At 50.3% G+C, this 26,967-nt stretch overlaps 8 protein-coding genes across 8 annotated transcripts; 4 read left to right on the top strand and 4 right to left on the bottom strand.

The window, feature by feature from the left end:
• Positions 1–3,210: 3,210 nt before the first annotated feature.
• LAESUDRAFT_757070 (antiviral helicase) lies at positions 3,211–6,891 on the top strand (the record flags this gene model as incomplete). The annotated part of the gene is made up of 10 exons (XM_040912256.1): positions 3,211–3,552; positions 3,609–3,863; positions 3,917–4,030; positions 4,079–4,523; positions 4,573–5,274; positions 5,322–5,554; positions 5,615–5,983; positions 6,039–6,404; positions 6,459–6,659; positions 6,709–6,891. 10 exons carry the CDS (start codon positions 3,211–3,213, stop codon positions 6,889–6,891), a joined length of 3,210 nt encoding a protein of 1,069 aa, XP_040766628.1.
• Positions 6,892–8,311: 1,420 nt separating this feature from the next.
• Positions 8,312–10,584, bottom strand: LAESUDRAFT_712507 (uncharacterized protein; the record flags this gene model as incomplete). Its single annotated transcript, XM_040906906.1, has 6 exons — positions 8,312–8,430; positions 8,660–8,896; positions 9,062–9,280; positions 9,327–9,439; positions 10,324–10,496; positions 10,555–10,584. 6 exons carry the CDS (start codon positions 10,582–10,584, stop codon positions 8,312–8,314), a joined length of 891 nt encoding a protein of 296 aa, XP_040766627.1.
• Positions 10,585–13,801: 3,217 nt separating this feature from the next.
• On the bottom strand, positions 13,802–14,315 carry LAESUDRAFT_811013 (uncharacterized protein; the record flags this gene model as incomplete). The annotated part of the gene is made up of 2 exons (XM_040914280.1): positions 14,265–14,315; positions 13,802–14,200 (listed from the first exon to the last, which is right to left on the bottom strand). A coding segment is annotated over exon 2 (339 nt), but the record flags the coding sequence as incomplete, so codon positions are not given.
• A 549-nt stretch (positions 14,316–14,864) lies between these two features.
• Positions 14,865–17,192, bottom strand: LAESUDRAFT_723202 (glycosyltransferase family 33 protein). Its single transcript, XM_040908366.1, has 8 exons — positions 16,958–17,192; positions 16,717–16,907; positions 16,504–16,652; positions 16,359–16,448; positions 15,672–16,306; positions 15,506–15,620; positions 15,380–15,455; positions 14,865–15,324 (listed from the first exon to the last, which is right to left on the bottom strand). The coding sequence occupies exons 1-8, from the start codon at positions 17,166–17,168 to the stop codon at positions 15,100–15,102; spliced, it is 1,692 nt and encodes a 563-aa protein (XP_040766625.1). The 5' UTR covers positions 17,169–17,192; the 3' UTR covers positions 14,865–15,099.
• Positions 17,193–18,235: 1,043 nt separating this feature from the next.
• Positions 18,236–19,495, top strand: LAESUDRAFT_811011 (uncharacterized protein; the record flags this gene model as incomplete). The annotated part of the gene is made up of 1 exon (XM_040914279.1): positions 18,236–19,495. One exon carries the CDS (start codon positions 18,236–18,238, stop codon positions 19,493–19,495), a length of 1,260 nt encoding a protein of 419 aa, XP_040766624.1.
• A 441-nt stretch (positions 19,496–19,936) lies between these two features.
• LAESUDRAFT_735614 (proteasome maturation factor UMP1) lies at positions 19,937–20,605 on the bottom strand (the record flags this gene model as incomplete). The annotated part of the gene is made up of 5 exons (XM_040910607.1): positions 19,937–19,998; positions 20,053–20,149; positions 20,216–20,317; positions 20,388–20,546; positions 20,603–20,605. The coding sequence occupies 5 exons, from the start codon at positions 20,603–20,605 to the stop codon at positions 19,937–19,939; spliced, it is 423 nt and encodes a 140-aa protein (XP_040766623.1).
• A 1,339-nt stretch (positions 20,606–21,944) lies between these two features.
• LAESUDRAFT_648242 (uncharacterized protein) lies at positions 21,945–23,677 on the top strand (the record flags this gene model as incomplete). The annotated part of the gene is made up of 7 exons (XM_040904096.1): positions 21,945–22,224; positions 22,289–22,308; positions 22,362–22,653; positions 22,713–22,945; positions 23,007–23,147; positions 23,200–23,459; positions 23,515–23,677. The coding sequence occupies 7 exons, from the start codon at positions 21,945–21,947 to the stop codon at positions 23,675–23,677; spliced, it is 1,389 nt and encodes a 462-aa protein (XP_040766622.1).
• A 1,285-nt stretch (positions 23,678–24,962) lies between these two features.
• On the top strand, positions 24,963–26,926 carry LAESUDRAFT_696226 (uncharacterized protein; the record flags this gene model as incomplete). Its single annotated transcript, XM_040906265.1, has 7 exons — positions 24,963–25,301; positions 25,367–25,403; positions 25,437–25,527; positions 25,600–25,745; positions 25,799–26,082; positions 26,189–26,438; positions 26,499–26,926. The coding sequence occupies 7 exons, from the start codon at positions 24,963–24,965 to the stop codon at positions 26,924–26,926; spliced, it is 1,575 nt and encodes a 524-aa protein (XP_040766621.1).
• Between the last annotated feature and the right edge of the window lie 41 nt (positions 26,927–26,967).

Below are 26,967 nucleotides of genomic sequence, written 5' to 3'. Positions count from 1 at the left end.
TGCCACAGCTGATACGCCTAAAGCGGATGAGTGGCGTACCATGTTTACCATCCACCTTCCTATCACCTTCATCCTTCTTTTTGATCTAGGCTCATCGTGTGCTTCTGATGACAACACATCTGCATTGAGTCAGATCTTGGACCACACTATGCAGCTCATTTGTGTGGTACTACTCACATGCAAACATGCAACCACTCTGAGTCGCATCCAATGCTACCAACAATACATGCAGAACTACATCAGCCAGTTATCCACTCTGTTTTCGAACCTAGAACACGAATCTATCCATCATATGGCCTTTCACATTTCTGATTTTCTCAAGCTTTTTGGCCCGGTTCATTCCTGGTGGTGTTTTCCCTTTGAAAGGCTGATCGGTTAACTGCAACGTCTACCAACAAACCACAAATTTGGTGCGCATTTTTCTCTCTTCTCACTGTTGCATATTGAATTGTATAAAAAGGTGAGCTTGAGGGAACTATTCATAGTGCATTCTTGCATGAAGTGAATCTAAGGTGATGGCTCTCTCGACCTGATGCTCCAGACAGTGTTCGATGGTGCAAGATACTTTTCGAAAAGCTGTATGGAGAAATGCCCAGCGATGGAGCTCATATCCACGAGATTATCGCTGCCGATGAGGAAGCAGTGAAGGAACTTCCTATGACAAAGACTCCTGAGGATCTCAAAACACTTATTGGTCTCCTGCGAGTCTCTCTGCAGGCTCACCTTCATGTCAATCATATCATCTTTGCTTGAGCACGCACGCACATTGTCAATAGTCTGGTTATATTCTATCCACATGGCAACTGTTTATCTCCTGCAATTGCAGCTCTATTGAACACATCTATATCATAGATGGACATCCTCGCTTCGCTGTTCGTCGATACCTCCCAGCAGTGTTGAACAGCCCAGATCCTTTCACTCGATGGTCCGACTTTCCTGTCTGAACGTGGTCGATGGAGAGGTCCCAAACACTAGATGAGGTGAAGGTTCAGTGGGTGCTCTCACAGTTCGCTGAATATGCTATTTCCAAGGATTATGTCGTTGTATTAGAACTAAATGAGGTAGATATTGCCCATCTTCCTACTTGGGCCACTCACTCACATCTGTCCAAGATGTAACCTTTTGATGTGGTTTCATTTTGATCTATACCCATTGGAACTAGTGCCATGAACCGTACATGATTCTCTCCTGCTGTCTCTTCGCGACTCACTGATGATGCTGCTCAGGAGACGAAGATTCTCTGCCTCCTCACTGCTCTCGCATGTTGCCTTCATCAACGCTTCGACTGTGAAAGCAAAATTATCACCCTTGCCACAACAATTCTGAAAGAAAGTCATCGCATTGCTGCCGGCACAACAGATGGCCACGTCTGTTGCTTTGTGTGAGCTGAAGCAACGAGGACACCGAATATTGAATCGCAGATGTGAGCAAAGAATGTGAACTCACCGATTAGTGTCCATGACTTTGCATGCCATGGAGAACTTCTGCTTTGAGCAAAACCGTCCAACATAGCTATCTCAGCGGTCAATAACGTTGAGACATGGACGCGTCAGTCTTCGTGGGAGATCCATCGAACAGTCCTAGCAGTCAACACCAGCATGATTAGAGGGGACAAGCTTAGGCACAATCACGTTGGTCAACACTGACGCGATTAGATGAAAAACAGTATATATGTATATCTCAGCTGACTCTGATGGAACTATATATAGCTAACATGCTTAGGTGCTCCCCATGGAAAATGCAGCTCTTACATTCAAAATGTCAACGCTCATCGCATCGCATCCCGTCCTGCTGTCCGTTCACGCTTTCCCCTGGCTCACGATCACATCGGTGTTGACCAGTGTGATGCATTACCTCTACTTCATCGCGATCGCATCGGTGTTGACTGCTGTGGCATAACTGCACGTCCTTCAGTCTCCTGTATATCGGTGTTAACAGTCAAAGGCATTATACCGGACAGTAGCCAGTGTACACGTGTGTACACCGACCCATCTACAATAGATGTCACTCATTTTTCATACAGATCATGCCGCTTTCAGTCTTCATCTTTGAGGGCCAGCTGTACTCATCACCAACGTGTACCTCATTTCCTGTCCATGGTGTACCACCTCAACAGCACGATCCCTTGAGCTCGTCCACATGGCGGCAATGCATGTGGAGGCTAAAGCACTATCTGGAGCTAGCCTTTTACCCAGTTTCTAAGCAGCTCGTAGGCACAATTTTCCGCTATCTTCGCTTCTGCCCCGAAAAGGACATCCCGCTGGAGTGGCAATCTCGTCCAAGCGGCAGATTGCAGTGCCGTGTCACTCACGCGATGGATTGTGCTTGCAATATTACTGCAGGAAGGACCGTGCAGCAAATGAGCTCTTTGTGTTGTTAGTAGTCATGCACTGTGGATTAGAATCGGACTTCTTTGCATGCAATGTAACATTTCATTTTTGTCTATGCATACGAGTAATAATCTCTCTAGCATCATGATTATCGACAATCCCACGCCCGTGACAGCTACGAAGATCGGCCACGCCTTAGCCATCTTTGGGTTGAGCGGTGGAATGATCGCACGCTCTGCGATCAGTCGGCATACCACTGAGCGGCCGATGACCGACTTTTGAGTGGTCGCAAAATCGGCCGATGAGCGGAAAATTGAACAACATTTGAGATTTAGTTCCAGCAAACATTCGAGTAAACATCACTGCAGTTCCCGTAGTTTTTCTCTCGGTGGACAGTTCGAACCTTAACCCAAGACAACAATTCAGATTTTATCACTGATTTTACCGAGGATACCATTTCTATTCTTAGTCGGTTTGCCTTTTGTGATATTGTTTCTGCTGCCAACTTAGCTGAGCTGTTGAACTGTCAGCCAAATCAGAAGAGTTAATAAGATAAGAACTGTTCTATCAAGTCCTATCTAGGAAACAGCTGAGATGTCCTCCTAGAGATATTATCGTAGAACATTTCATATGTTTATTCAAATTCTGTCACTACATTTGTCGCGGATCAAATGACAAAACTCCCGATGTGATTCTGACCCTGACCTGGGAGAAACCTTGCAGTCGCAAGGTAAATCCGATTTTTGCGCGCTTGGTAAGCATCAACGAATGATGAGGTGAGGGACCACCACGTGACTGTGAGGTGGTTCGACAAAAGAGGCGGCACAAGAGTGTTCGTTCATACTTGCGCCTCATCTTGGGCTATAATCTGCCCGCAAACATGGACTCGGACGATTTGTTCTCTTTTTTGCAGCCTTCTGCGACAGAACCTGTTTCTGGTCAGTATATGGCCGACATGGAGGCCACGACTGGTCCATCAGAGAATGCGCGCAAGCGCAAGGCGAGCTCTCCACCTCCTTCCTCCCCGTTGCCAATTAATGTGAACGTATCTTCAATATCCGACATTCCTGCGAGCGGTTCTTCTCAGAAAAAGCTGCGCCAGGCTTCACCGAATCCAATTGTGCTAGATGAAGTTGAGATAGAAGCGAAGCAAGATGTCACCGCCAGTGGAGGTTTCCAAGGGGCAGTTGATGAGGGCTCATGGATTCAGATCCGCCATCAGGTGCTCGTCTTCTCCTCACATTTCCCATATCAGAACTAATATTGGTATGCGATTAGGTCCGCCATCAAGTCGCGGTTCCTCCAGGATATTCATACATCCCTATTGCCGAACACGTACCCCCTATCAAACCGGCTCGGGAATACAAGTTCACCTTGGATCCATTTCAGCAAGTATCGGTGTCGGCCATCGAGCGTAACGAGAGCGTCCTCGTTTCTGCACATACTAGTGCTGGCAAGACGGTGGTCGCTGAGTACGCTATCGCCCAGTGTCTCCAGAATAAGCAAAGGGTCATTTATACTAGTCCAATAAAGGTCAACTGGCTAAGCACTTCGTTCGCCTTTGCGATTTTAACGTGATTTTGTAGGCATTGAGCAATCAGAAGTATCGAGATCTACAAGCCGAGTTCGGAGATGTAGGCTTGATGACTGGCGATATTACCATAAATCCATCTGCTTCATGTCTCGTTATGACGACTGAGGTATAGTGACAACTCCTTAGTGAGACCCTCATGCTAACCGCTTGGCAGATCCTACGATCCATGCTGTATCGGGGCTCCGAGATAATGCGCGAGGTTGCTTGGGTCATATTCGACGAGATACATTACATGCGCGATAAGGAGCGTGGCGTCGTTTGGGAGGAGACTATCATCCTTCTCCCAGATAACGTGCGCTACGTTTTCCTCTCAGCGACCATTCCAAACGCTATGCAGTTCGCAGAATGGATCTGCAAGTCGCACGATCAGCCATGCCACGTTGTATACACAGATTTCCGTCCCACTCCTCTTCAGCACTACCTCTTCCCCTCCGGTGGTAAAGGAATCTACCTTGTGGTGAACGAGAAGGGAGAGTTTCGAGAAGATAATTTCAATACCGCCATGGGGATGATACAGCAACGGCAGGGCGAGGATCCTGCTGATCCTAGAGGCGGAAAGTCTCGGAAAGGGAAGTCTCGGAAAGGGAGCGAGAAAAGGGGTGAGAAGCACGTGCATACATTATGTCTTGCTGTCTGACGCAGATTCAGAGCCCACAGATACACAGAAGATTGTGCAAACGATCATGACCAAGCATTACGATCCTGTCATCGTCTTTGCCTTCAGCAAGCGAGAATGCGAGGGGCTCGCACTCACGATGTCGAAATTCGACCTGAACAATACCAAAGAGCAGGAAAGTGTGGCCACCGTTTTCGCAAATGCTGTTGATGTCCTGTCTACAGATGATCGTGCATTGCCGCAGATCACAAACATCCTCCCACTGCTTCGTCGTGGCATTGGAATCCACCACGGAGGACTTCTTCCGATTCTGAAGGAGGTCGTGGAGTTGCTTTTCCAAGACGGCCTGATCAAAGTTCTCTTTGCAACGGAAACGTTCTCCATAGGCCTCAACATGCCCGCCAAGACTGTCGTCTTCACGGCTGTACGCAAGTTTGATGGGCATGAATTCCGTAACATCTCATCTGGCGAATACATACAAATGTCGGGACGCGCTGGTCGTCGAGGACTGGACGATCGTGGTATCGTCATCTTGATGTGCGACGAGAAGCTCGAGCCCGCGGATACCAAAAACATGATCAAAGGTCAAGCAGATCGCTTGGATTCTGCCTTTCATCTTGGGTATAATATGATTTTGAACCTGATGAAGGTGGAGGGTATCAGTCCGGAGTACATGCTGGACCGAAGCTTTTTACAGTTTCAGAGCTGTGCTCGGGTACCGATTCTGGAAGAAGGTATGGATACCCTAGTGGATTAAAGTGGTATTCTAACGTTGCAACAGAGCTACAGAAGGAATACGATCGGAAGGACACGATGACCATACTGGACGAGCCGCTAGTGGCAGAGTACTATGAGTACAGGCAGCAATTGGACCAGCTGGCTGCTGATTTCAGAGCTGTGATCACGCATCCCACTTATAGCATACCTTTCCTCCAGCCAGGACGACTGGTGAAGGTCAAGCATAAGCAAGACGATTTTGATTGGGGAGTCGTCATCAACTATCAGAAGCGAACGGTGGGGCCATTTCCTTCCCATCACCTTTTTGTAACACGTTCTCATATCTCACTGCCGCAGAACCAATCGGGACGCACCTTCGAGGAACTGCCTGCTCACGAACAATACATCGTCGATGTTCTTCTTACTTGTGATGACGGGTCAGAGGTATCAAAGGATCGCACGGCGCTGTCCATTTCCAGCCGCGTTCGACCTACACGCCCTGGTCGTTGTGGTGTGCCATTGGTGGTGCCAGTGTTGCTCTCCACGTTGGACTCTATCAGCAGATTGCGTATCTATCTGCCGAAGGACTTAAGGTCGTTACAAGCCCGAGAATCTGTCTACAAGAGCATTCAGGAGGTTCACCGAAGATTCCCCGATGGGATTCCTCTTCTTGATCCGATTGGCGACATGCAAATTACCGACGAGAAGTTTAAGATTCTAGTGAAGGTGGGACATTCCAGCTCTTAGCTAAGGCGGAGACGAAGCTCATTGCTGTCACTAGAAAATTCATGCCATGGAGGGCAGATTATACTCTAGCAAGCTTCACGGTGATAGCCGTCTTCCAGACTTGTACACTCTCTATGCCGGGAAGGTGCAATGCCAAGAGCGCATTCGCGAGCTGAAGAAGAATATACAAGCCACAAGGGACGTTGTACAGATGGAAGAACTGAAGAGTCGCAAACGCGTGCTGCGTCGTCTTGGATTCATTACGTCATCCGACACTGTTGACACGAAGGGTCGTGTTGCATGCGAAATCAGCACCGGCGATGAAATACTACTTACAGAGCTCATTTTCAATGGCGTTTTCAACACTTTATCTCCGGAGCAATGTGCCGGTTTGTTGAGTTGTTTTGTGTTTACGGAAAAGGTACGATGACCACCCTCGACAATCCGCTCCAGTACTTACACCGTTATCACCTAGAGCGAACAGGTCACGAAGCTCGGACAGGAGTTGGCACAGCCGCTTCGTGTCATGCAGGAGATTGCGCGACGTATCGCAAAAGTATCTATCGAATCCAAGCTTACCATGGTTGAAGACGAATATGTACAGTCCTTCAAGGTAGAGCTCATGGATGCGGTGGTACAATGGTGCCGTGGTGCTTCTTTTGCGGAGATTTGCAAGGTGCGTTGGACGTGAAAATTGCAATTTTTGTTCTGAACAACTCTGTTAGCTCACCGACCAATTCGAGGGTAACATCATCCGCGTGTTCCGACGCCTACAGGAGCTGATCCGGCAAATGAGCCAAGCAGCCAAAGCCATCGGCAACCTTGAACTCGAGGAGAAGTTTGGGAAAGCATCGGAGATGCTGGAGCGGCCCAATTCTGTTATCTTCTGTTCCTCTTTGTATCTGTAGGCTCGCTGAGTTAGTAATGAGATTGCTCCCGCTGCAGCTCTCATCAGCTGTAGCTGCGTTCCTCTACGTTAGCGCAATCGGTGTGAAAGCTGTGTGGGGATGTGCCCGACTGCACCGTTATGATGAAGTTGTGGTCAAACAAAATATGTCATGCTGCCTGCCCTCGTTGACATGCCTCGAAATGATGACTTGCCCTGACCTTGCAACTACTGACAGCTATTGTGAGGCGATACCGGTCCATTCGCACATTCCGTGAGACTATGAACTGGATCTGCATTGTCCTCTTTCGAATCTCGCTGCACAGCTCCTATTGATCCATTGCAATCGTAAGTACCGACATCTACAGGTCTTCCTCCTTTTAGGCGAAGAGGATGACAACAATACTCTGTAGCTTGCCATCAAATGGCCAAACTGAGAGCATCAGTCAATATTGGACCGACGTAACTATGATAAGGACGAAGGATGCACATACCTCGTGCCACAATCAGTAGTAGATGTTCTTGTCCGTCGAGTCGCATCAGGAAACTCAACGGCTCATGATGCTTCTATTATTCGCTTGCCGTCACCAAGAAACACAATAAGTCCGAGAAAGTCTCAGTGATCTATCTTTTTGAACTTTTCTCCAGCTTGAGAGCTTCATGTCGTGCGCCTATTGGCTTGTACAAGCCAAAACAGGCGAGAACAAGTCAAAATTTCCTGGTGTCAGCGACGCAGGGCCTGAGGCAAAGTCGTCCAAGCGCATGCACGCGGCCGTACACTGCGCGCGTCTTTCCCAAGAACACGCGAACAGCTCTGCGCTCCGCTCCATTACTCACGGTTGCGGAACTCGCTGAGCACGTCATGCGCAATGCAGAAGTCGGAGATTGCGGAGGTGCGCGCGGATGCGACTTTGGTTGGGGTATTTTGGACCGAACCTCCTCCCAAAAGGATGCAGTAGGCTGGGGTCGATTTGTGATCGAACCTCCAAAAAATCAATCGTGAAACAACCGTAAGAAGTGCTCTGAAAATGTAATGCTCGCTAGTGTTGCACTCGAGGGTGATAGTATCGAGAGCACAAAGGATGTCCTGAATCTGGGACCCGAAGAACTGGGCCACAGTTCCAGGGAGGGAAGAGTAGCCTCGACTCTGCCATTATCCTTGTTATGTTCCCCTCCTCCTCCTCCTTTGTCATAACTAGCTGTGTTCCCTCAACGAGGGACCTAAGTTCGTAGTATACTCGACCTGTCCCGGGGTCGGGCGCGCGACGTCGTGGATGGCCGGCTTGAACGAGCCCTGAGTGCCCAGAAGCTCCTCCGTGCCCATGCAAGATGCACGGCTTCGTGCAGAGCGAGCGCTGCGACAGATGCACAGAACGCGGTGTAGTTCAAGGTGCCGGATGCTTTTTTGGACGCCAGCGGGATAGGTTCGATGCTGTGTGCACCTACAGCCCGTGGCTAGACGACACGATTGGGCACAGTCCGAACTTCGCGAGGCCGTCAAAGACACATATTGACGGATTGCCAGTGAGCGTGCCCGCAATGTATGACAATTGAGGGAGGTCTGGAACGATGTTGTCAGAAAGTGTGGCGAGATCAGATCAGCCTTCTGTTAGAGCAGATCTGCGGGCAGCAGACGGCACAGCCAGTGCATCTGTCACCATCACCATGCAGTGCTCTCTTGACCAGCACATTCTGCTCTGCCTAAGGGACCTGCTCTGGTTGTCTCCCCTAGGCAGGCCTCTTAAATTGCCTAAGTTTCTTGAGGGAGCAACGACAGGCGATATAAATACTGCTCTGATGGAAGAAGACCATAGCGTTCACGTCCTGCCAGTGACGCTGAAATGCTGCCGCGAAAGGTACCAGTGGTGTCGGATCTTTTCCCGAAGAAGAGAACCCGTCTTCTACGATCATCTCCCATCTGACGCACGAGTGCCCAGGAACGAGAAAGTTCATTGGCACCTCGGATACAGGCTTTCGGCATGCTTGCAGAGGCAAAATGTCCATTTGCGACGGCAGAATGGCAACATCTTGATGCCGGAATCGCAGTTTCGAGCATGATACAGTCATTTGCGCGGCGCGGGTATCGGCCAGGCACTCGGAGTCGGATCAATAGTCTTGTTACTCGTACTACTAGCGCGGGTGGTGAGTGCCGCTCCCATGGACTCAGCGCTGTTGCCAAATCTGGTACTGACACCAACTTGGTGTGACACTAGTCTCGGCTTCAACCTTCTTGACAATTACAGCTCGGCTTCTGGGGGCCACATGCAGTGTCTGAAGCAGATTGCGGCGGAGAACGTCGCCTTGCGTTCGACATTTCTGGTCATTCAGATCATCCACAAACCGGCCGAAACGCCCGACGAGAGGCACAACTGAAGATTGCATTTGAGGCGAAAGCCGTTGCACTTCCATTTCTTAGATGAATTCTCAATTATAACAGAATGAGGCACGCTACCACACTTATTGAGCCCAGCACATCAAGATACTTGTCAATCCGTGTTATGCTAATGGCACAAATGAAGATGAGCGCGCCGCCGCCACCGCCAACGTGCAGAAACAAAGGGAACATCAAGCTAAGAGGTTGGGGAGAGCATTCGCACCCGCGTCTGTCCAAGCCTGGTGGTTTATTTCTTCCAGCGCATCGAACGATATTTCGGACATGTTCTCTGCGCCATATTCCGGAAGAATGAAGTATTTCATGTGGATATTACCATTTTCAAGGAAATGGGCGTAGAGGTAGCACCGCAGACATAAAGCAATTTGCACATGTGGCAAATGCTTAGCAAATGTCGACAGATTTTTTGCCTTTGTGATCTCAATTTGCTACAGTTCCTTCCCACATTCCATATTAAGTATTTGCATAATAATATGTTAGAGGCAGAAATTCAAAATCATATATTTTAAGAAATGACACCATTTTCAAACTCACCAAATGCATTTAGAATTTGAGCACTGTTGAATGTAATCATACCTTTCAAATTTCAAACTATGACATGTATAAAATATCCAGTAGCAGATGAAGGTGTAATTATGGTGAATGACTTTCATTCTAGTAATCTTGGCTAGAATGACTTCAGTAGGGAAGTAAAATGTAGGCATAATCACCCCTTCATCTGCTACTGGATATTTTATACATGTCATAGTTTGAAATTTCAAAAATGTATAATTACATTCAATAGCACTCAAATTCTAAATGTATTTGGTGAGTTTGAAAATGGTGTCATTTCTTAAATATATGATATTAAATTTCTGCCTCCAACATATAATATGCAAATACTTAATATGGAATGTGGGAAGGAACCGTAGCAAATTGAGATCACAAAGGCAAAAAACCTGTCGACATTTGCTAAGCATTTGCCACATGCGCAAATCGCTTCATGTCTGCAGTGTAGAGGTCCTTGCTGCAAGCAATGTGATGATTACAATGAGGATTGTACATCCCGAAGGCGGAACGTACTGCTTGATGCTGATCCGGAACAGCTCCACCGTATAGGTCATCTCTCCGATAACGATGGGCTGTGCCTCTAGGGTGGTCTTCAGCAACTTTGCAACCATCGACTGCAATGTAGGCAGCGGAGCGGATATAGCTGCTGCCCGCTGACGAAATTGGGCCACGAGGGCTCGAGTTTGCTGTGAAGACATCATTCAATACCACAAGTAATTTAGGAGTCACAAACGTTCAGCGTACCTCAGCAAATGATGGGGTGAGATTGGACATATTGTGTTCACTGTGGTATGAGACGATGAAGAAGGCAAAGATAAGGCCGAGTTGTGAAGAAGTGTGGACAGTTGAGGTAAATGCTTGTGCAGGACCTTGCCTTTTTATAGATCCTGCCCAACCACACGAGGACCCCACAAACCTTTCGACGGAGACAATTAAAGTTCCTCATCTGGGAATGTCACCAACAGAATGAACGAAGGTATTCCATTCGAGTCCACTAGTAGCGGACACCGTGATACCCGATGAGCATCAGTTGGAGAAGAGAAGATGTCACTCGCATCTTTCCGAGTGATCTACCTACCCAGGATTGTGCGCTTGCCCAAGGAGCTAAATGATTTGGAATATTATCAGTGGTAGAATGTATGCATGACCTCCAAGACAACCAATTAAAACCGTTTGAAAATGAAGATGTGATCTCAATAGAACGCAGTCCGCCTGTTCTTGTTTCAGAATTGACCATCTGAGGCTGGAACTCCTCTTGTAATTTATCACGCGGTCGCGATGACATATTGAGGTGCCTGATGACTATAAGGAGATAAGTTATCACGTTGACGAGTAGAATCTCTTTCCACAAGATAACAAACAGACTGGGTCGTTACTCATGGCTGACTGCAGGCATCTACATTTCGACTCATCAGTCAGGATAGCGAACACGAAGGCAAACATAGTGCCGCACTATTTACAATTATAGCAGCTGCAAACCAGTATAAAGAGCTGGGCAGTCGGAAGCAATCTTTGACGCCCTCCGAAAATACCTCACGAGCTCTATTGTCTGTGCTGTTTTGGAAACAGGCTCACCATCATTCATCACTGCTAATTTACGGCATCAGGAATGCGGAATGCTCAGAAGGTATATAGACTGACCTAGAATGATTTCCTCCACGAGGTCTGCTTTCCTCATCACTGCCATTGCGCAAACATCGGATGATGAAACACTCTGAGGAATGCAGATAGATCATTTCCATGAGGTTCACTCTCCTCAGCAATATCCACCACTGCCGCAATTGCTGTTATGTGTGCATCAGACAACATGTGGAACCATCATGAGAATGCAGACTAGACCTATAGTAGCAATTACAACAGCAAGTCGTACTCGCATGAGGTTTTGCCATCATGGAATTGTTCCGGAGCCCAATGGACATGTGCACACCATGCTCTGTCAGCACCCGATGCTACTCACGTGATATCTATTTTTTGGAATACTATCTATATCTCTATCCCGCGCGCTATGACTATGACAGACGGCGGCATGTAGAGCTACGGTGGCATTGGGCGAAATGCGGAGGACGGATAGGGAGCGGGGGCTGGTAGACTAGTCGGTAGTGTACTCATGGAGTAGGGCCACTGCGAGTCCGTGGCAGTAAGAAGAATCATAGGAAAAGGAACGACTTACCCGGCATCAGTGGCAGTCGATGGGGCTGTCTTCCAACGCAGAAGTCTTCGCATAAAAGGACGCGAAGGCGCGGAGGCCCTTTGGGGTGGATAAGACATGTTGCGAGATTATAAGGGCAACATTTCACGTAGGACATGGTGAGGATGGGCATGGCGTGGGCGTTCGATGAGGATATGCGCGCGTATCTCGAGGGTGAGTGGGTCGCACGGGGAGGAGGCTGACTTGATGGGCGCAAAACGACGGTAATACTCACCATAGTGTGCATCGACAACATCAGCAAAAACCCAGAAAGATGGTCTATGAATACCTAGGTAGATAAAGCTCACCTTCCCGGCCAACGCCACCTGCGGAGGTGACCGACTATCTGGCTTCTGGTCGCCCTTGTGGTTGGTCACCTTTCCAGACAAGGGTGACGGATTCCCACGACCAGCGGGCAAGCGGACGCTATCCGACAACCTCCTGGCAATGCCTTGCAGCCCATGGCAGTCCTGGAGTCCTCTGGGGTGCTCTGGGCTGAATTAGCCATACTTGCAAGTGATGACAGTAGTGTATAAACGAAGCAAATATATTTTTCTATTTGCTATAGTATCACATAAAGGCTGCGAGAAGTCACTAATACCTTCCGATTGAGCACATCTTGGATAAGTCAACTTTGAGTGGCCAATGCTCATGTCAGCTTTATGGCCGGATCCTCCGGCGAGCATCGCAGAGAGGGAAGCTACAAGCGTATATTGTTTGAGATATACCTTCGATGAAATAATCGAGAAGACTTACCGAAACCCATGGTACAATTGGATATACGCACGTAACAGCTATGCGAGGCATGTGAGTAACAGAATCAACCCGTAAAGTGGAACGCGCTTCACCTTTACCGATTACGCGTTACCGCATTCGTCCTGCACAGCACCCCTTGCTCAACCATTCCACTAACCTCCGGCGCGTTTTGCGCCGAACACTTCCTTTGACGATGGCGCAAAAGATGGCAAACGAGACGATTCAGGGATAGCCACGAGACTACTACCGCCCGATCGAATAATTGCGCTCAACAGCGTGCTAGTGCCATTCGAGCTGAGCAAACCTTTGGCCTTCGGTTCTCTACCAACCTTGGACAGATTGTCGCGATTGCCGCTGCCAAACTTGCTCCGTGGATGTCCGGGATTGAGAAGGTGCTTGTTGAACTGAAAGGTTCGCCACATGTCCGATTGGTGGTTCTTCTTATGCTCGGAATCGACGGCATTGAGCTCGCGAGAGGTGCAGGATGGCACAAAGAGTAGACAATGAAGAACGCGGCGAACCGAGAAAGTGCACCTGGGAGGGCATCGGTCGAGACACTAACAGAGTAGTTTGTGTGGGGGTGCCCGTGAATGCATTAGAGTTGCCGTCGCTTTTGGCTAAGTAGCTGTATGCGGGTTCAGAGAGAAGGCAGCAACGCTGGACCCGAACGTACCTCCGAGTACTCGCTCTCCCGGGCGTACTGCTCTGTACCCTGTGAATCACATGAGCATCGATCTAGCTGTATCCCGCTGTTCTGTTCGTGTGATTCACAAAGAATAGCAGGTGCTCACAGAAGTGTGCAAGCCCCGACATGTCTTCCTACAGCCGTACATGTCCATTTGTGCATGTCGAGATGTCCTGACCGGCGCGGTCATCACGTACCCCTAGCAGACTTATAAGTTGAGACTTGTAAGTTCAGCTGTTATTGGTGAAACGCATCAACGCCTCTGCAACGGCGCCCGGCCCTCCGGGTACGAGCTCGACGTGATTAGACTGCACACGCGGGCAGCGATCGTCAATCACGCCGCACTCACGATGAGGACATACCTTCATAGCGCCTTCTTCGAGTAGACCGGAAAGCACCTTAAATAAGCTCGACGCGATAACCCGATTCTCCTCACGCACATATCCTGACGCGAAAACCTTCACCGCGTGCTTCCGCTCGTCTGACTTAACCTCGATCTTCAGCTGCAGCACGAGCAAGAGAGTCCCTCCCGGAGCGAGGATGTCGTATGCCTCCTGCTGCGCCTGCGGGAATGGCACGGCATCGAACATCAGCTCGAGCGGTGCAGAGGTAATCTTTGCGATCTCGGCGAGCAGAGAGGACGGCGGGACGTGCCGATCGAAAAAAGTGCGTTGCGCCGAGGGGGAGAAGAAGGGGCGCATTGTGCGGGGAGGCAGTGGCTACGATTGGGGCAAAACCGGCAAGTTTCGCGAACTGAACGACTACGAAGGGGATGCAAGCCCACGAAAGGTTAGATGAGAAAAGGCCATAATCGGATGCACGCACTGTACTGTTCCACAGATCCAGACGCACCAAGTATGAGAAATGGCTGCCCCGCATACTTCCAATGCCCGCCCGCCTCAGCCCGCGCTGTGGCAAGTACTCAGAACGAGCACAGCTATCGTACCCACCTGCCTGCCTTCATGCATGGGTGATGTGGATGGCTTCTGTTCTTTGAGGGGAGGGGAACAGGATGAGGTTTTCTTCGACGGCTCTGTATTCGAAAAGCGGTGGCACACAAGCGCATATGTGCAACTCTGGAGTCAAATTAACATCAATGTGAGTTGAATGGCATGAAAATCGAATATATGCGCATGAGTCACTGAATGAAGCGGAAACGACTGGTAATCATGCATGCTTGATCTCGATCTACGAGTCCGAGCTGCTACATCGCCGTAGCTCAAATCCTCGCTCAACAAATCGTTGTCGAGGGACGAAGCCAAACACCGCTCGAACTGGTTGCACGCTTATTCTTGCCGAAATCGTGGGCCAATCTTGATCAGGCTGTCGTCTGCAATGATCGAGTGAAGGATGCTGGATGTAGGCTTGGGATGTTGTGAGATGTGCATGATTGGCATGATGATGACGACTTCATTGAGGTTATCGGGGAATTTGTGAAAACGTTTCTAGCAACATGCAAGTACAGAGATGAGGTTACCATCGTTCACGCAATCTCCAGCAAGAGAAAGCCTGTGTACTACTTGGATGGTCGATTACGCTTAAAAAGGATATCTCCTTCACTTTGCGACTCGGTTGTTCCAATGCTAAGCTCCATCATGATCTTCTTTGGCGAGCGCACCGTCAAATACCGTACACACCGAGGTCAAGACGATTACCATGATCACAGCTCATCACCTCCCACATCTCTCAACACAAGCGGGCGCACCATGCGGTTCCAATTTTGCGCCCATGTCGACCATTGCCATGTCTCTCCGTCATTCCCGCCCACCTGGCCTTCCTTGAACGTCGATGGCACATGGTCCGACGGCGGGAGCGGCGCAGAGTGCATCAGCGATGCTCGGAGTAATTCAAGTGAGGGAGAATTAGGATGCAACGAGAAGAGACTCTGAACGAGAACGAAAATGAGCGCACTAATGACGGTCAAGGGACACTGTGCGCACCTCCAGTTGTCCGGCGAGCTGCTGATCATTGTGGAAGACCAGCCCGTTCACTCCGTCCAGCACGAGTTCATCTAAGCTAGAGATGAATGAGCCACTAATGCTGATCACAACGCAATGGAGACTCGCCATGCAAAGCCCAGCGCGCAGACCGGGAGTTCGCAACCGAACATGTCGACAACCTTCATCGGCAAGTCCAGCGCAGAGGAACTCGAGTGCAGGGAGACTCCCAGGTCAGCCGATCCTACAGGCAGGTCAGAAACCCGCCCCCCTCTCGTTATGGAAGTCTACGTACCGAGCAGAATTGGGTAATCCTCCGCCTCGAGCCACATGGTCACACATCGCACAAACTGCCATGGGCTCTCGTCTTCTGCCCCATCCTGCAACTGCCCGATCCTCTGCATGTATGTATCCCGGAGGGGACCCTTCCCTGTTACGATCACGAGCAATTTCGGCAGCGCGCACCGGTTATTCTCTGTTGATCCCACGCTCCCTTCGTGCTCCTGACTGAGTATCCGAGCACGCTTCTCGTACATCACCAACGCATCTATCAAGATACCGAAATCCTCATCTGGCGTCCACGAAGTGCTCGAGACAACAAGAGCGGGCCGATCCGAGCGCAGTGTTGCCATAGGCGCTGCGTCCATCGCTAACGGGTCTGTATCTACGTCTGACAGGATCGGCTCAGGGTCGAGACTGAGGGAGCCTGTGGTGTCGTGACAGGGACGAGAGGGCTCTGAGGAAGAGACTGAAGGACTTGCTAGTGAGGTGAAAGGAGTGGAGTACGGAGGGTTACTAGGTGGAAGGAAAGACGTTAAGGTGGGCACTGCGAGAGAAGGGCGCAAGCGAAGGAAGAGTTCGTGCGTTTCAGTGGGCGAGGCGCGGTGGAATCGTGCAGGTGGCCGGTCATGTAGTACTACCTTGTGTCCTCTGGCAACGAAGGTAAGCGATAAGATGATTCTTTGCCAATAGAGACATTTACTGTAGGTGCCATTCCTTCACGAGAAAGTCACGCATGGCTCGCGTGACGAATAGGTGAGCATACGCTGAGCGTCCGAAGTACGCTTCAAACCTGGAAGTCACATCTTCATAAAGCGGAACGACAGGTCAAGCAACAGAATGCCTACGCCTTTGCAACTTTCACTAGAATGTGGCGTTCACCAAGTTTCAGCGCGAGGATACTGTATCCCAGATTGTGCCAGTCGATAATGACCTTACTTCCTCTCAGCCTTGCCACAAGCCACACGAGAGCAAGGGTTGGAATGCTTGGCGGATTCTTTCTTTCGAAATCATTATGTCTCTTCAGACCAATCTGCAGGATGAACGAGGAAGACACGAACCTGCACCAAGATGAACTCCGGAGGGTGGGGAATGTGGTATAGAAGCGTATCCATGATGCTCATGACCTGGTGGAATATTTTGCACGGTGCAGCCAATATGAATGGAATGTCCGAGAGGTACGCCGGTGGATTAGACAAATAGAGGAAATGCACGTGCGGCAGTGAAAGGAGAGACGGGACAGGTTTTGCGCCTGCGCATCGGTTGTTAAGAGAGCACACATAGAGTTCAAGATACACTCACCTCTATATCCTATAAGGTATGTTTCGAACCCGTTGGTGGCAAAACTCTCCGCATGATACATCATGCGAGGACTGCGGCCAATGTCACCGAGAACGAGTATGGCGACCGACCGCAACAACGGCCGCTCTCGCGGCTTGAAGTAGAACCATACCAGGCCCGCAACGACGACAGCTATGGCTATCTGAAAGAGAGATTTTGTGAACGTGTCCATGTCCTATCACGGCTTGCGACTGCGGTTCACTAGGCTTAGGTTCGATGTCACTGCGGGTGGCTGCGAATATGCCTCAGGGTGGCATGTGGCACGTGGCGCACTCGATCTCTTGATGGCGCATCAGCGCCTGTGAACGTCCGCTCTGCCCGCCGCCCCTGCAGGCGACTAGGATCTGGCCGCAATACCTGCTACCTCTGGCCAGAGTAGTAAACAGGCCCTCGGAAATAGGTTGAATGGCCTCTATTCGCGTAACGTTGTAATCCATCCCTCTAGAGGTGCCCGAGGCACGGCTGTCTGTGGCCACAGAAGAACCATTATTATATTTATCCGCACAATCGTGTGTCTGTGGCACTTTATCACGGAGTTATTGAGTAAAAACCTCGGTTCTGTTACTCTGAGCCAAGAAAATGGCTGATCTCCTGCATTTTTAACCGCAAATTCGTGCAATCCAGGTGAGCTGCTGGCCGCCAATAAAAGGAACTGGTGCTGATTATCCCAATCTATCATCAGCTCATCCGATTATCCGCGAACCATTGTTGTGTGACAGGACGTCACTATCTGACGGAAAATATAACACACCCCAAACTCCGCAAGACAAGGGATACGCAACACAGCGATGATCCTGCTGAATGCATGATAAAATCCCCAGTGGTGAAGAGTAAAGGAGCCACTGACCTACATACGGTGAAACTGCTCAAGGATAATACAGTGATAACGCCAAAAAATAACCGATGGCCCGGCCGCTGTTGCTTCCGCGAAGGTGAGACATCTTGGCCCGAGTGGCACATCATGTGGGTTGCCTTGATCCGGCGAACACGAGGCGTTTTGGCCACTTTCTTCAATCCTTTATATTTCCGCCCACTTGTGAGCCACCCTGGTGCGGTCGTTCTGTTCCATTCTGTGGCCTGCAACTTGCAATCAGCTCTCGTCCACTAACTCTTTCCTGTCGTCTTCTCGCGTGTCTCGTTGAGCTCTGTACGTCCGTCGCAGGTATTCGCTGACATACCCGCATTTGGCTAACGTTCCCGTTCGTAAAGTTCTCATTCCACTCAGCAAAATCTTCCAACATGCCTGTCGCCAGCGCACAAGAGGTGGATCGTTTTCTGGACGGAGTCTTAGCATATGTGAGAAGCCTTGAGAGTGCTTCTGCTAGCTACGCATCGCTGACCTCGTACCCGCCTTCGTTGCCCATCCCCCTCCGCCGCCACATTCCTCTTAACTCGCAACCCCTCCAGTCCATTCAAAACATCCAGCTCGCCAATAGAGAAGGTTCCACTGCAACGAACGGCGTGCAACCTACCGACGTGCTATCTACCACCGTGCAGCAAACTCGCCACACGTCTCGTCCTCGGGCCTCACACGACAACAACCTCAACGACCATGGACCCCGTCTACAGGGGATGACTAGAGCCGCTCTCGAAGCCAAGGCACGCAATACTGCGAGGCGTTTTGTATTGCTCGGAAGCGTTGCTGCGGCCTCGGGTGTACGGGTGGATCCTCCCACCTTATCTGGCTTTTCTCCAGTGAATGTCATCCCGCCGCTCGAAGAAGACTCTCTCCGAGAGCACGGTTACGCCACATACGGAGGACCGCATGCAAGGCCTCCTGTTACTATAGATGACTGCTATAGTTCCATAATCCCACCGTGGCGCACAATGCAGGGACCCTACGTTACGACATATCAGGGCCGTCCTCTGGAAGCCATGTCTGGAGCTCGTAGGTCCCCCGTGGGAACGATCATTACCATCCCCCCGTTCCCGGACGTCCCACAAGCCAGCTCCGGCGAACAGGAAATCGGTGGCGGCAAGCCTCTCGTCGACCGCATAGGAGCGGCCCTTCCCTCTGCGCTTCGCTCTCCGCGTAAGCACCAGCGCAAGGGATTCAAGAAAGATAGTTCCCCTTCAAAGCCTAAGTCTGCGCGTCGTGTCCACTTTAATGTAGATGGAGAGCAACCTATGTCATCCCCCGGGCGTCCAAGTAGCTCTAAGCGCTACCCCCAAGAGCACTATCCCAAGCGAAAGGATGCCAATGACAGTCCTTCGCATCGTGGGCAGCGACAGCGCGACCGCCGCCCTGGATATATGGTCTCTCGTGACAAGAGGCATCCTAATGTCCGCAATGACGAAGTCCCTCATCATCATCAGTCTTTCCCATCAAACGGGCATGCGGATTACGACAAAACCCCAGGCGACTATGAAGGAAGCAGTTCCTCACAACAATCTTGGCCTTCAACGTCGACCCAGGAATACAGCTACCACGAGCAGCTCTATAGCTACGAATCCTACTCTAGTCGCTCATCTGATGGGTACCCCTGCAACGACTCCTGATTCGGAGGTATGAATTTTTTCTCTTCATCGACAAAGGCTTGCACCGACTCCATGTTTGTATCTTTGCAGCATCAACATTATCACATAGCACACGGAGCATAGATAAGCTCATGAAAAATGTCAGGATGTATGTTTAACTGGTAGTCAGAAGAGAATGTGTTTGCCAGATTTGGATTGATATCTCGGTGAATTTATGTTTTGGCATTAATGACCACTTTGTGTTTTGCGTGCCGTCCTGTCGATCTGATGGTATATGTTTGACCAGCATGGTATATGTGGACATCCATGCTGAATGCAAGTTTCTGTGAAGTCCGTTTAAAGACATGAGGGTAGCCCCGTCACTGATGTTGAGTCGTTGACAATCTTTCCATGCTGCTAATAGGTATAAAAGAAATGAATAAGACGTCCGTCGAAGTGACACATCTGCTATTGAGTCATAATCTACATGCGCAGCTTCTTCTCCATCTCTGCATGAATGTCCAACGGTTGTGATAGCTCCGATGCTGTACACAGGATCAATGAGCACCAGGCATCGGTAAAGATGAAATAGTGCACACCTGGCATCATGAAGTCCGCACAGTCCAACGTCTCGTCACGTCCCATCAAGATATCAAGATGGATATTCGACTGAGGAAGGGCGGGCATGTGGGAGTTCTGTATACGATAGCAGTTGCGACATGAGATAGGCAGCCGTGAGCGGGTGACTGGTTGAGAACTGACCTGTGCGACAATCTTGCGTTCCATAAGCAGTCGCATCGGCATGTGCAAGCCAAACATCTCTCGCTGCATCGTGAGCTTCAGGTTGTCTTGTGTTGCCTCCCACTAGCATTACGGATTGTACGACGTGCGACGGCAATCAGACATGGTAGCTTCAGCAGATGGACAGACATACGTTCTCGAGCCTCTCTCTAGTACCTCCGTTCGCTGTCACTTCCGCAGAAAGGCTTCTAGGACCATATCTGAGCGTGTCGTGCAACCCAAAGCTATTTACCGTGTCCTGAACGGACGCGGTCTTGGACGAGGACGCGGGGACGATGCGATGCGAGGATTCCTGTTGTCATCGTCTCAGCCTGTCAGGTTTGATTGAATAATGTGGCATTCTCATACCATTGCAGCGGAAAAGAATCAAACAGCTTGAGAAGAAGATGGAATCAGGATGCAGTCGAGAGGCAACGCCACTTCAGCTGACGCGTTCTCGCGACGCGTTTACAACGTTCCGCATTAGGCATGTCTGTACAAAATCTCCAGATCTTTGCGAAGGACCCCGGTATATGCTAGCAGACCATATGTTGATGGCTCGATCCGTGATTCTTGTCTACCTTCATGCGTGCGTCGTCATTCAACACATACTTAAATACATCCTAGTTGAACGCATTCCAACAATCGTTTTTACAAGGATCTACGCAATCGTGGTTCTAGAGGTCCTAGCAGGCAGGTGTTTGGGGTTCTATGGCTGAAATCTAAACATCCGTTTCCGTCACATCTGTGCCATCCTTGTGTGACCATTCGTACATCATGACCCTCTCAGGATCTGGGCGGGAAAAGTGGATTACGAGAAGGATGTAGATGTGCAACACACGGTACCAGAATCAACCGCGGCGAATGCTGGAGTCGAATCTCAGCGATTGTGACCGGCATTGGCAAGCAGATTCATCGAAGCACTACTACTGAGTCTCCGACGCGGCATCCTTCCGACAATCAAATCCAATGCACACGGGCAGGACATGTAGACTTTTCGTAGCATTGATGTCACTTTTTGTAGGGCCCGTTGAGTAAGCCCCCCCGCCGCGTTCTGGACTGGTGGCCCATTTTGGAGGTCGACGCCAACTCCACGCTGGTCTACGTCGGGGTCCTCCTCAAGTCATCCGCTGTATGGCCCTCTCGAAAGGCCTCAATATCTAGCAGGGTCTTTGCTATTTCTATAAATCCCATTCCACCGAATTGTTCAACTTTTGCATGCATCGACAGAGGAATATAGTCCGTTCGTCTGGGAAGGGGCCACTTTCACGTTACTCATTCGGAGGACAAATTTATCGTCAACGCTAAGCAAATCCAAGCCACGCTGCAAATTCGGGGCGACACCGGATGCGCCTTCGTTGGCGATCGTCATGACAAGAAAAGCCTCCTGCGTGTGATAATAAAGCACCACCGGAGGTGCGGAGTCGAGCCCCTATCCTCCCTTTCCGTGTATCCGCACATCCGAAGCTGCTGTCTCGATATTAGACGGCAGTTATTTGCTCGTCTACTATCCTCTTCCAGCCCTCCTGGGAACACCTAGACCCGACTCACCTTAGAAAGCTCCCGTGCTCATAATCCCGGCCGTAGTTCTCTATCAATGGACTCAAAATCGGATGCATATGTCATGACCGCATTCAGGATGTTTCGCAACTATTCTAGGCGCATTATAATTGTGGTTCCGATCGCGCTCCTGTGTATGCTCTCTACTGCAATGCTTGCATTTCATCCAGGAAGACCGGACAACGGACCTCGCTTGCGCTGGGTCAAGGAAGGTTCCGACCTGGCGAATGCTCAGAATACATTTCATGCATCAGACCTTGGCGACCCTGAATACCTGAAGCACGAAAACTACTTGCGATCGCCGCCTACAGCGCATTTCCGAGGTATTTGCAGCCGATTGCTGGACTGTAGATCGGAGGTAACACATGAATATGTAGACAGTCTCAGATCCGATAGGAAATATCTGACGTCCTGGCTATCTGCGGGTTGGAGTGAGTATCGAATTGGGTCATCTTTGCATTGGGAATCTAACTATCAATCCTGACGCTTCCACAGCGAACGATGTCATAACAATTGTGAGTGCACTATTCATTCAACATTATCCCGTTTTGTTCAATCTGTGATCCAGGGGAACCTCATCTATCTCGCACAAATCACGTCTCGTATACCAGTTGTTCCACCCTTCACATCTCACATCGGCGGAGCGAACATTCCCATTTCATTTTCTGAGATCTTCGACGTCCCTCGACTTGCGCATGCGCTGAAAATGCCGATTCTCGAGTGGCAAGATATCAAGAATGTCACACTCTCTGAGAATCTCGGAGAGCGAGATGAGCTTGGCTGCTGGAATATTTGGGAAGTCGACAACGTCCCCGCAGACGGCCCTCGGGGAAGCTATACTACGGGCTTGCTCAATCTAGGTAAGTCTCGGGATTTTTACTTCAAGGATTTGACGTGTGATGGACTTGACATCCGTTAGATATATCATATACTCGGGCCCCTCAGTGGGTCAAGCTAATGCCCGGCTTTGTACACGATTCACATTCGAGATTCTGGTCGCTAGCGCGACTAGCCTTCCCAGAGTCGCGTGAAACTAATCTGAAAGACCCGGTTTCTCATCCGACTCTACCGTCAGAACATCACGGAGTGGTACTCCCACCTGACGAACAGCTCTTATGTTATGACTATTTGTACTACGTGGCAGGTGACACAGTGAGTCAATAGTAGCTCAATGTCTTCCAGAGAGGGATAAGCTAATAGAAATCCGCCGTAGCCGTTTGAGATTGAGTATGATTACAGCCCGGTGTGGAGGTTCGTCGCGAAGCACTTTCGGTGGACACAGTCCTTGGAAGAGCTCGCAGGGGACATTATGAGGCGCACTATGAGCGTACCCAAAGGGAAGGCCGTCCCTCCTGTAAGTGACACATATTTGCATGCCTCGCCACACAATTGACTTGGTATCGTAGTTCATAACTGTCCATGCTCGACGAGGAGACTTTGTCGACTGGTGCAATGGTGTGCCCGAAGAAGAGTGCTTCGCGCCTCTGTCTGCTTTTGCGCGGCGCGTACAGGAGGTACAAGACGAGCTGCGTGCTGTGCACGGTATCGAGGCGAGTCACGTCATCATGACTAGCGATGAGAAGGATGAGGGTTGGTGGGATGCGGTGAAGGAGATGGGGTGGTTGACCATAGACCACGAGCGGACGGTGCAGGTGCACGGGAGGTGGTAAGTTGCGCCCAAGTATGTTATCATAAACGAGAAGCTGATACAGTGCCGGTAGGTATCCGGTGATCCTGGATGCCGTGATCCAGTCTCGCGGCATGGGCTTCGTCGGCACAGATCGCTCGACGTTCTCCGTAATGGCGAGACGCCGAGTCTCGGAGTGGAACGGTGGAGCAGTCAGGACTGTCAAATGGGGTCATCCCGATGCAGATGCACACTGAACTCCACATATCCAAAGTACGTCACGGCCTCTGGGAGGCTGATATATTTCTAGTTCGGGCGATGCAGTTCAAAGACTTGGTTTCTTGAAGATCCCCTTGGAGTCTCACTGGAAAATGTATCAGTATATCCTACAATAGCGCATACATTATCTATGGAAGAACTCGTATTATATGTAAGAGTAGGAAGTTTCCACTGCTGAGATGTGCGCTTGCTTGCTGGGTGAAAGCAATAGACTCCGATGGTACAAGCCAAAGTCAACTGGGAGCTACTAAGCAGCAAACTGTTCATGTTCGACCTGTCGCAACTGCCAGTGTTTTCCGGATGCGCACCACAATATGACCAGGATATTGGGCCAGATCCGGACCCATCGACAGCTGCTATCGTCTCGACAACCGTTCAGAGAAAGAACGATATGAATGAGGTATGGTATTACAATGCTTCCAAGATAAGATTTAAGGAAGGATAGTGCCAACGAGCACCTTCAGATAGTCATCGTGATATCTAATATTTTGTCTGAGTAGCAAAACAATGCACCCTGGCCGAGTGGTATTCGAGGCTACTCTGGTTTTGCCCATCCACATGGCACAGCCTGCATAGATTTATTTTTCCACGGGAAACCTGATGCAAAAATGGTGAAAATATCTTATGTCTGGATATGGAAATGGTTTGGAAATTGGGCGGAGACAATTAAATTATGTTACGATTGTTTTACTGAAACGTATCAGCAATAGTGAAACTTTTTCCCAAAGGAAGATATTTCAGTCCAAAAATATGTGATACCGATATGTTTCGGTGAAGCAATTGTAACATAATTTAATTGTCTCCGCCCAATTTCCAAACTATTTCCATATCCAGACTTAAGATATTTTCACCATTTTTTCATCAGGTTTCCCGTGGAAAAATAAATCTGTGCAGGCTGTGTGGACCACCAGTGAGGTGGCAGTGTTTCTGCATTGGGGGAATGTGGAAGCATCTGTGCATCCGTTCAATCCGGAGAAGGGGCAGAGGTTGTTGAGGAAAATTTGTGGGCATTGTGTGGCAGTCAGCAGTCATAATGGTGGTCGGCCACCATACTGGATTTTTTTAAAGTTGGGTACGGGAATAAACGTTTTCTAGTTGACATGAGGTAAATGCAACTGTCAGAGCGTACATACGGCTGCCAGATCGGGCCTTGCCACCGGAATATGCCGAATGTACGGACGGTGTCGATCCTCGCAGCCACAGCGGCCTCACTGACATCCCTTCCAAACTCACCATCATCGTCAAGCTGCAGCAATCGCCGCCATGTCCGCCGTCACTGCGCCGCGCAAACCTGCAGCGCGTCTTCCACGTCCCGCTGCTCGATATTGGAAAGGCAAGGCCCCGAAGGGCGCGGGGGAGGAGCCCTCGGACGAGTCTGAATATGAGGAGGAGGAGGCGCAGGAGCCCGAGGAGGAGGGAGATGTGCTGATTCAGGACATTACAACCGAAGAGGTGGAGGAAGAGGAGAGATTAGAGGTGAGGAAGGAGAGGGCTGGGGCGAAGGCAAAGGGGATTAGTGTTGCGTTGAGGGATGTGAATATCTCGAAGGAGGGGCATGTGATTGTTGCTGGGAAGGAGGAGGTTGGAAGGACCGAGATTGAGGTTTTGGAAGGTATGTGCTCGTCATTGTCATTCCAGATGGTCTCGCTGACGTGCTGCCTGCAGAGGAAGTAGAGGAAGAGGAGGAAGAGGAAGAAGAGGTATGTCTCGTCATTATGTATGTCGTCTAACTAATAGTCCTCATTATGCAGTCTAGCGAGGAAGAATCAGAAGAAGAGTCCGAAGAAGAGCAGCGGAAGTTCCAATTACGACCCGTATTTGTGCCAAAGTGCGTACCTGCAGTATCGTTCACGCTGCTCACACGAATCTTTCGATCTGACATGCTCATCACATCTCATAGACGCGCACGGATTACAATAGTAGAAAGAGAGGCTATGGCAGAGGATACCGAGGAGGCACTTCGAAAGAAGGAACTCGAGGCTGAAGAGCGCAAGCAGCAAAGTCACAACATGGTAGCTGAGAGCATCCGGCGGGAGCTCCTCGAAAGTACTTTTTTTTAATCCCCTCCTTTTCCGCTTACTCATGTCTATCCATGACAGAGGAGAAGGAAGAACAAGTTCCTGATGTCGATGACACGGACGGCTTGGACCCGGAGGGAGAGTTTGAGGCGTGGCGTTTGCGCGAACTTGCCCGCATCAAGCGCGACAAGGAGGCGGCACTCGCTCTCGAGCTGGAGAGAGAGGAGATCGAGAGACGGAGAGCTCTGCCAGAGGAGCAGCGTTTGAGAGAGGACCTGGAGCGTGCGGAGAAGACCAGGAAGGAGAAGCCGAAGGGGCAGCAGAAGTTCTTGCAAAAGTATTGGCACAAGGGCGCATTCCACCAGGTGCGTGCTAGTCATTGCTTATACTCCATTTTACTTCCCTACCATTCTACTCAACCTGGGCCCACTTCCTGCCCGGATTGCATGCTGACTTTTGACCTACCTGCAGGACGAGGAGATCTCGATGCGGCACGATTTCACTGAGGCGACCGAGTCGACGGTGGACGTTTCGCTGCTGCCCAAGGTCATGCAAGTGAAGAACTTCGGCAAGCGTTCACGTACGAAGTACACGCACTTGCTCGATCAAGACACCACAGTCGTCTCGGGCGGATTTGGCGGAACGGCGCCTGTCAAAGCGGGCGGGATGGGTACCACGGGAGGCGGCTGCTTTATCTGCGGGGGTCCACACTTGAAGAAAGGTGAGTCATTATCGGTTGAAGGGGGTCGAGGGAGAGCATTAATGAGTGCGTCGATTGCAGATTGTCCACAGGCCAAGGACCTTCCACCCAACAAGATAGGCACCGGAGCCAATGCGGGCGCAGGAGGGCCGAGAGGGTGGGGTGCGCGGGGAGACAAGGACGAATCACGCGGTTCATGGCGCGATCGCGACGACGGAAGGAGAGCAAATGGGGACGAACACAATGGGCGGAGAGCGGATGACAGGGACCGCTACCGGGATAGAGAGCGAGGCAAGTGGGACGAGCGGGAGCGAAGGGGTGGTTATGACCGCGATCGGGACAGGTATGCGAGTGAGCGCAGGCAGAGATCGTACTCTCGTTCAAGATCGCGCTCGCCACCTAGGAGGGAACGATGGCGGGATGAGGACAGACGTGAAAGGCGCCGTTTGAGGGAACGTTCGGTCGATGCGGAGAATGATCATGCTGATAAGCGGAGGCGCGTGGACTGAGCGGTGTGGGCGGTGGTGTCTACACGGTGTGTTGTGTAAAG

This window comes from Laetiporus sulphureus (genome assembly GCF_001632365.1).
Source record: "Laetiporus sulphureus 93-53 unplaced genomic scaffold LAESUscaffold_9, whole genome shotgun sequence".
NCBI classification, from domain to species: Eukaryota; Fungi; Basidiomycota; class Agaricomycetes; order Polyporales; family Laetiporaceae; genus Laetiporus; species Laetiporus sulphureus.
Note: the sequence above shows the minus strand (reverse complement) of the source record. Positions and strands in the feature narration are given on the sequence as shown.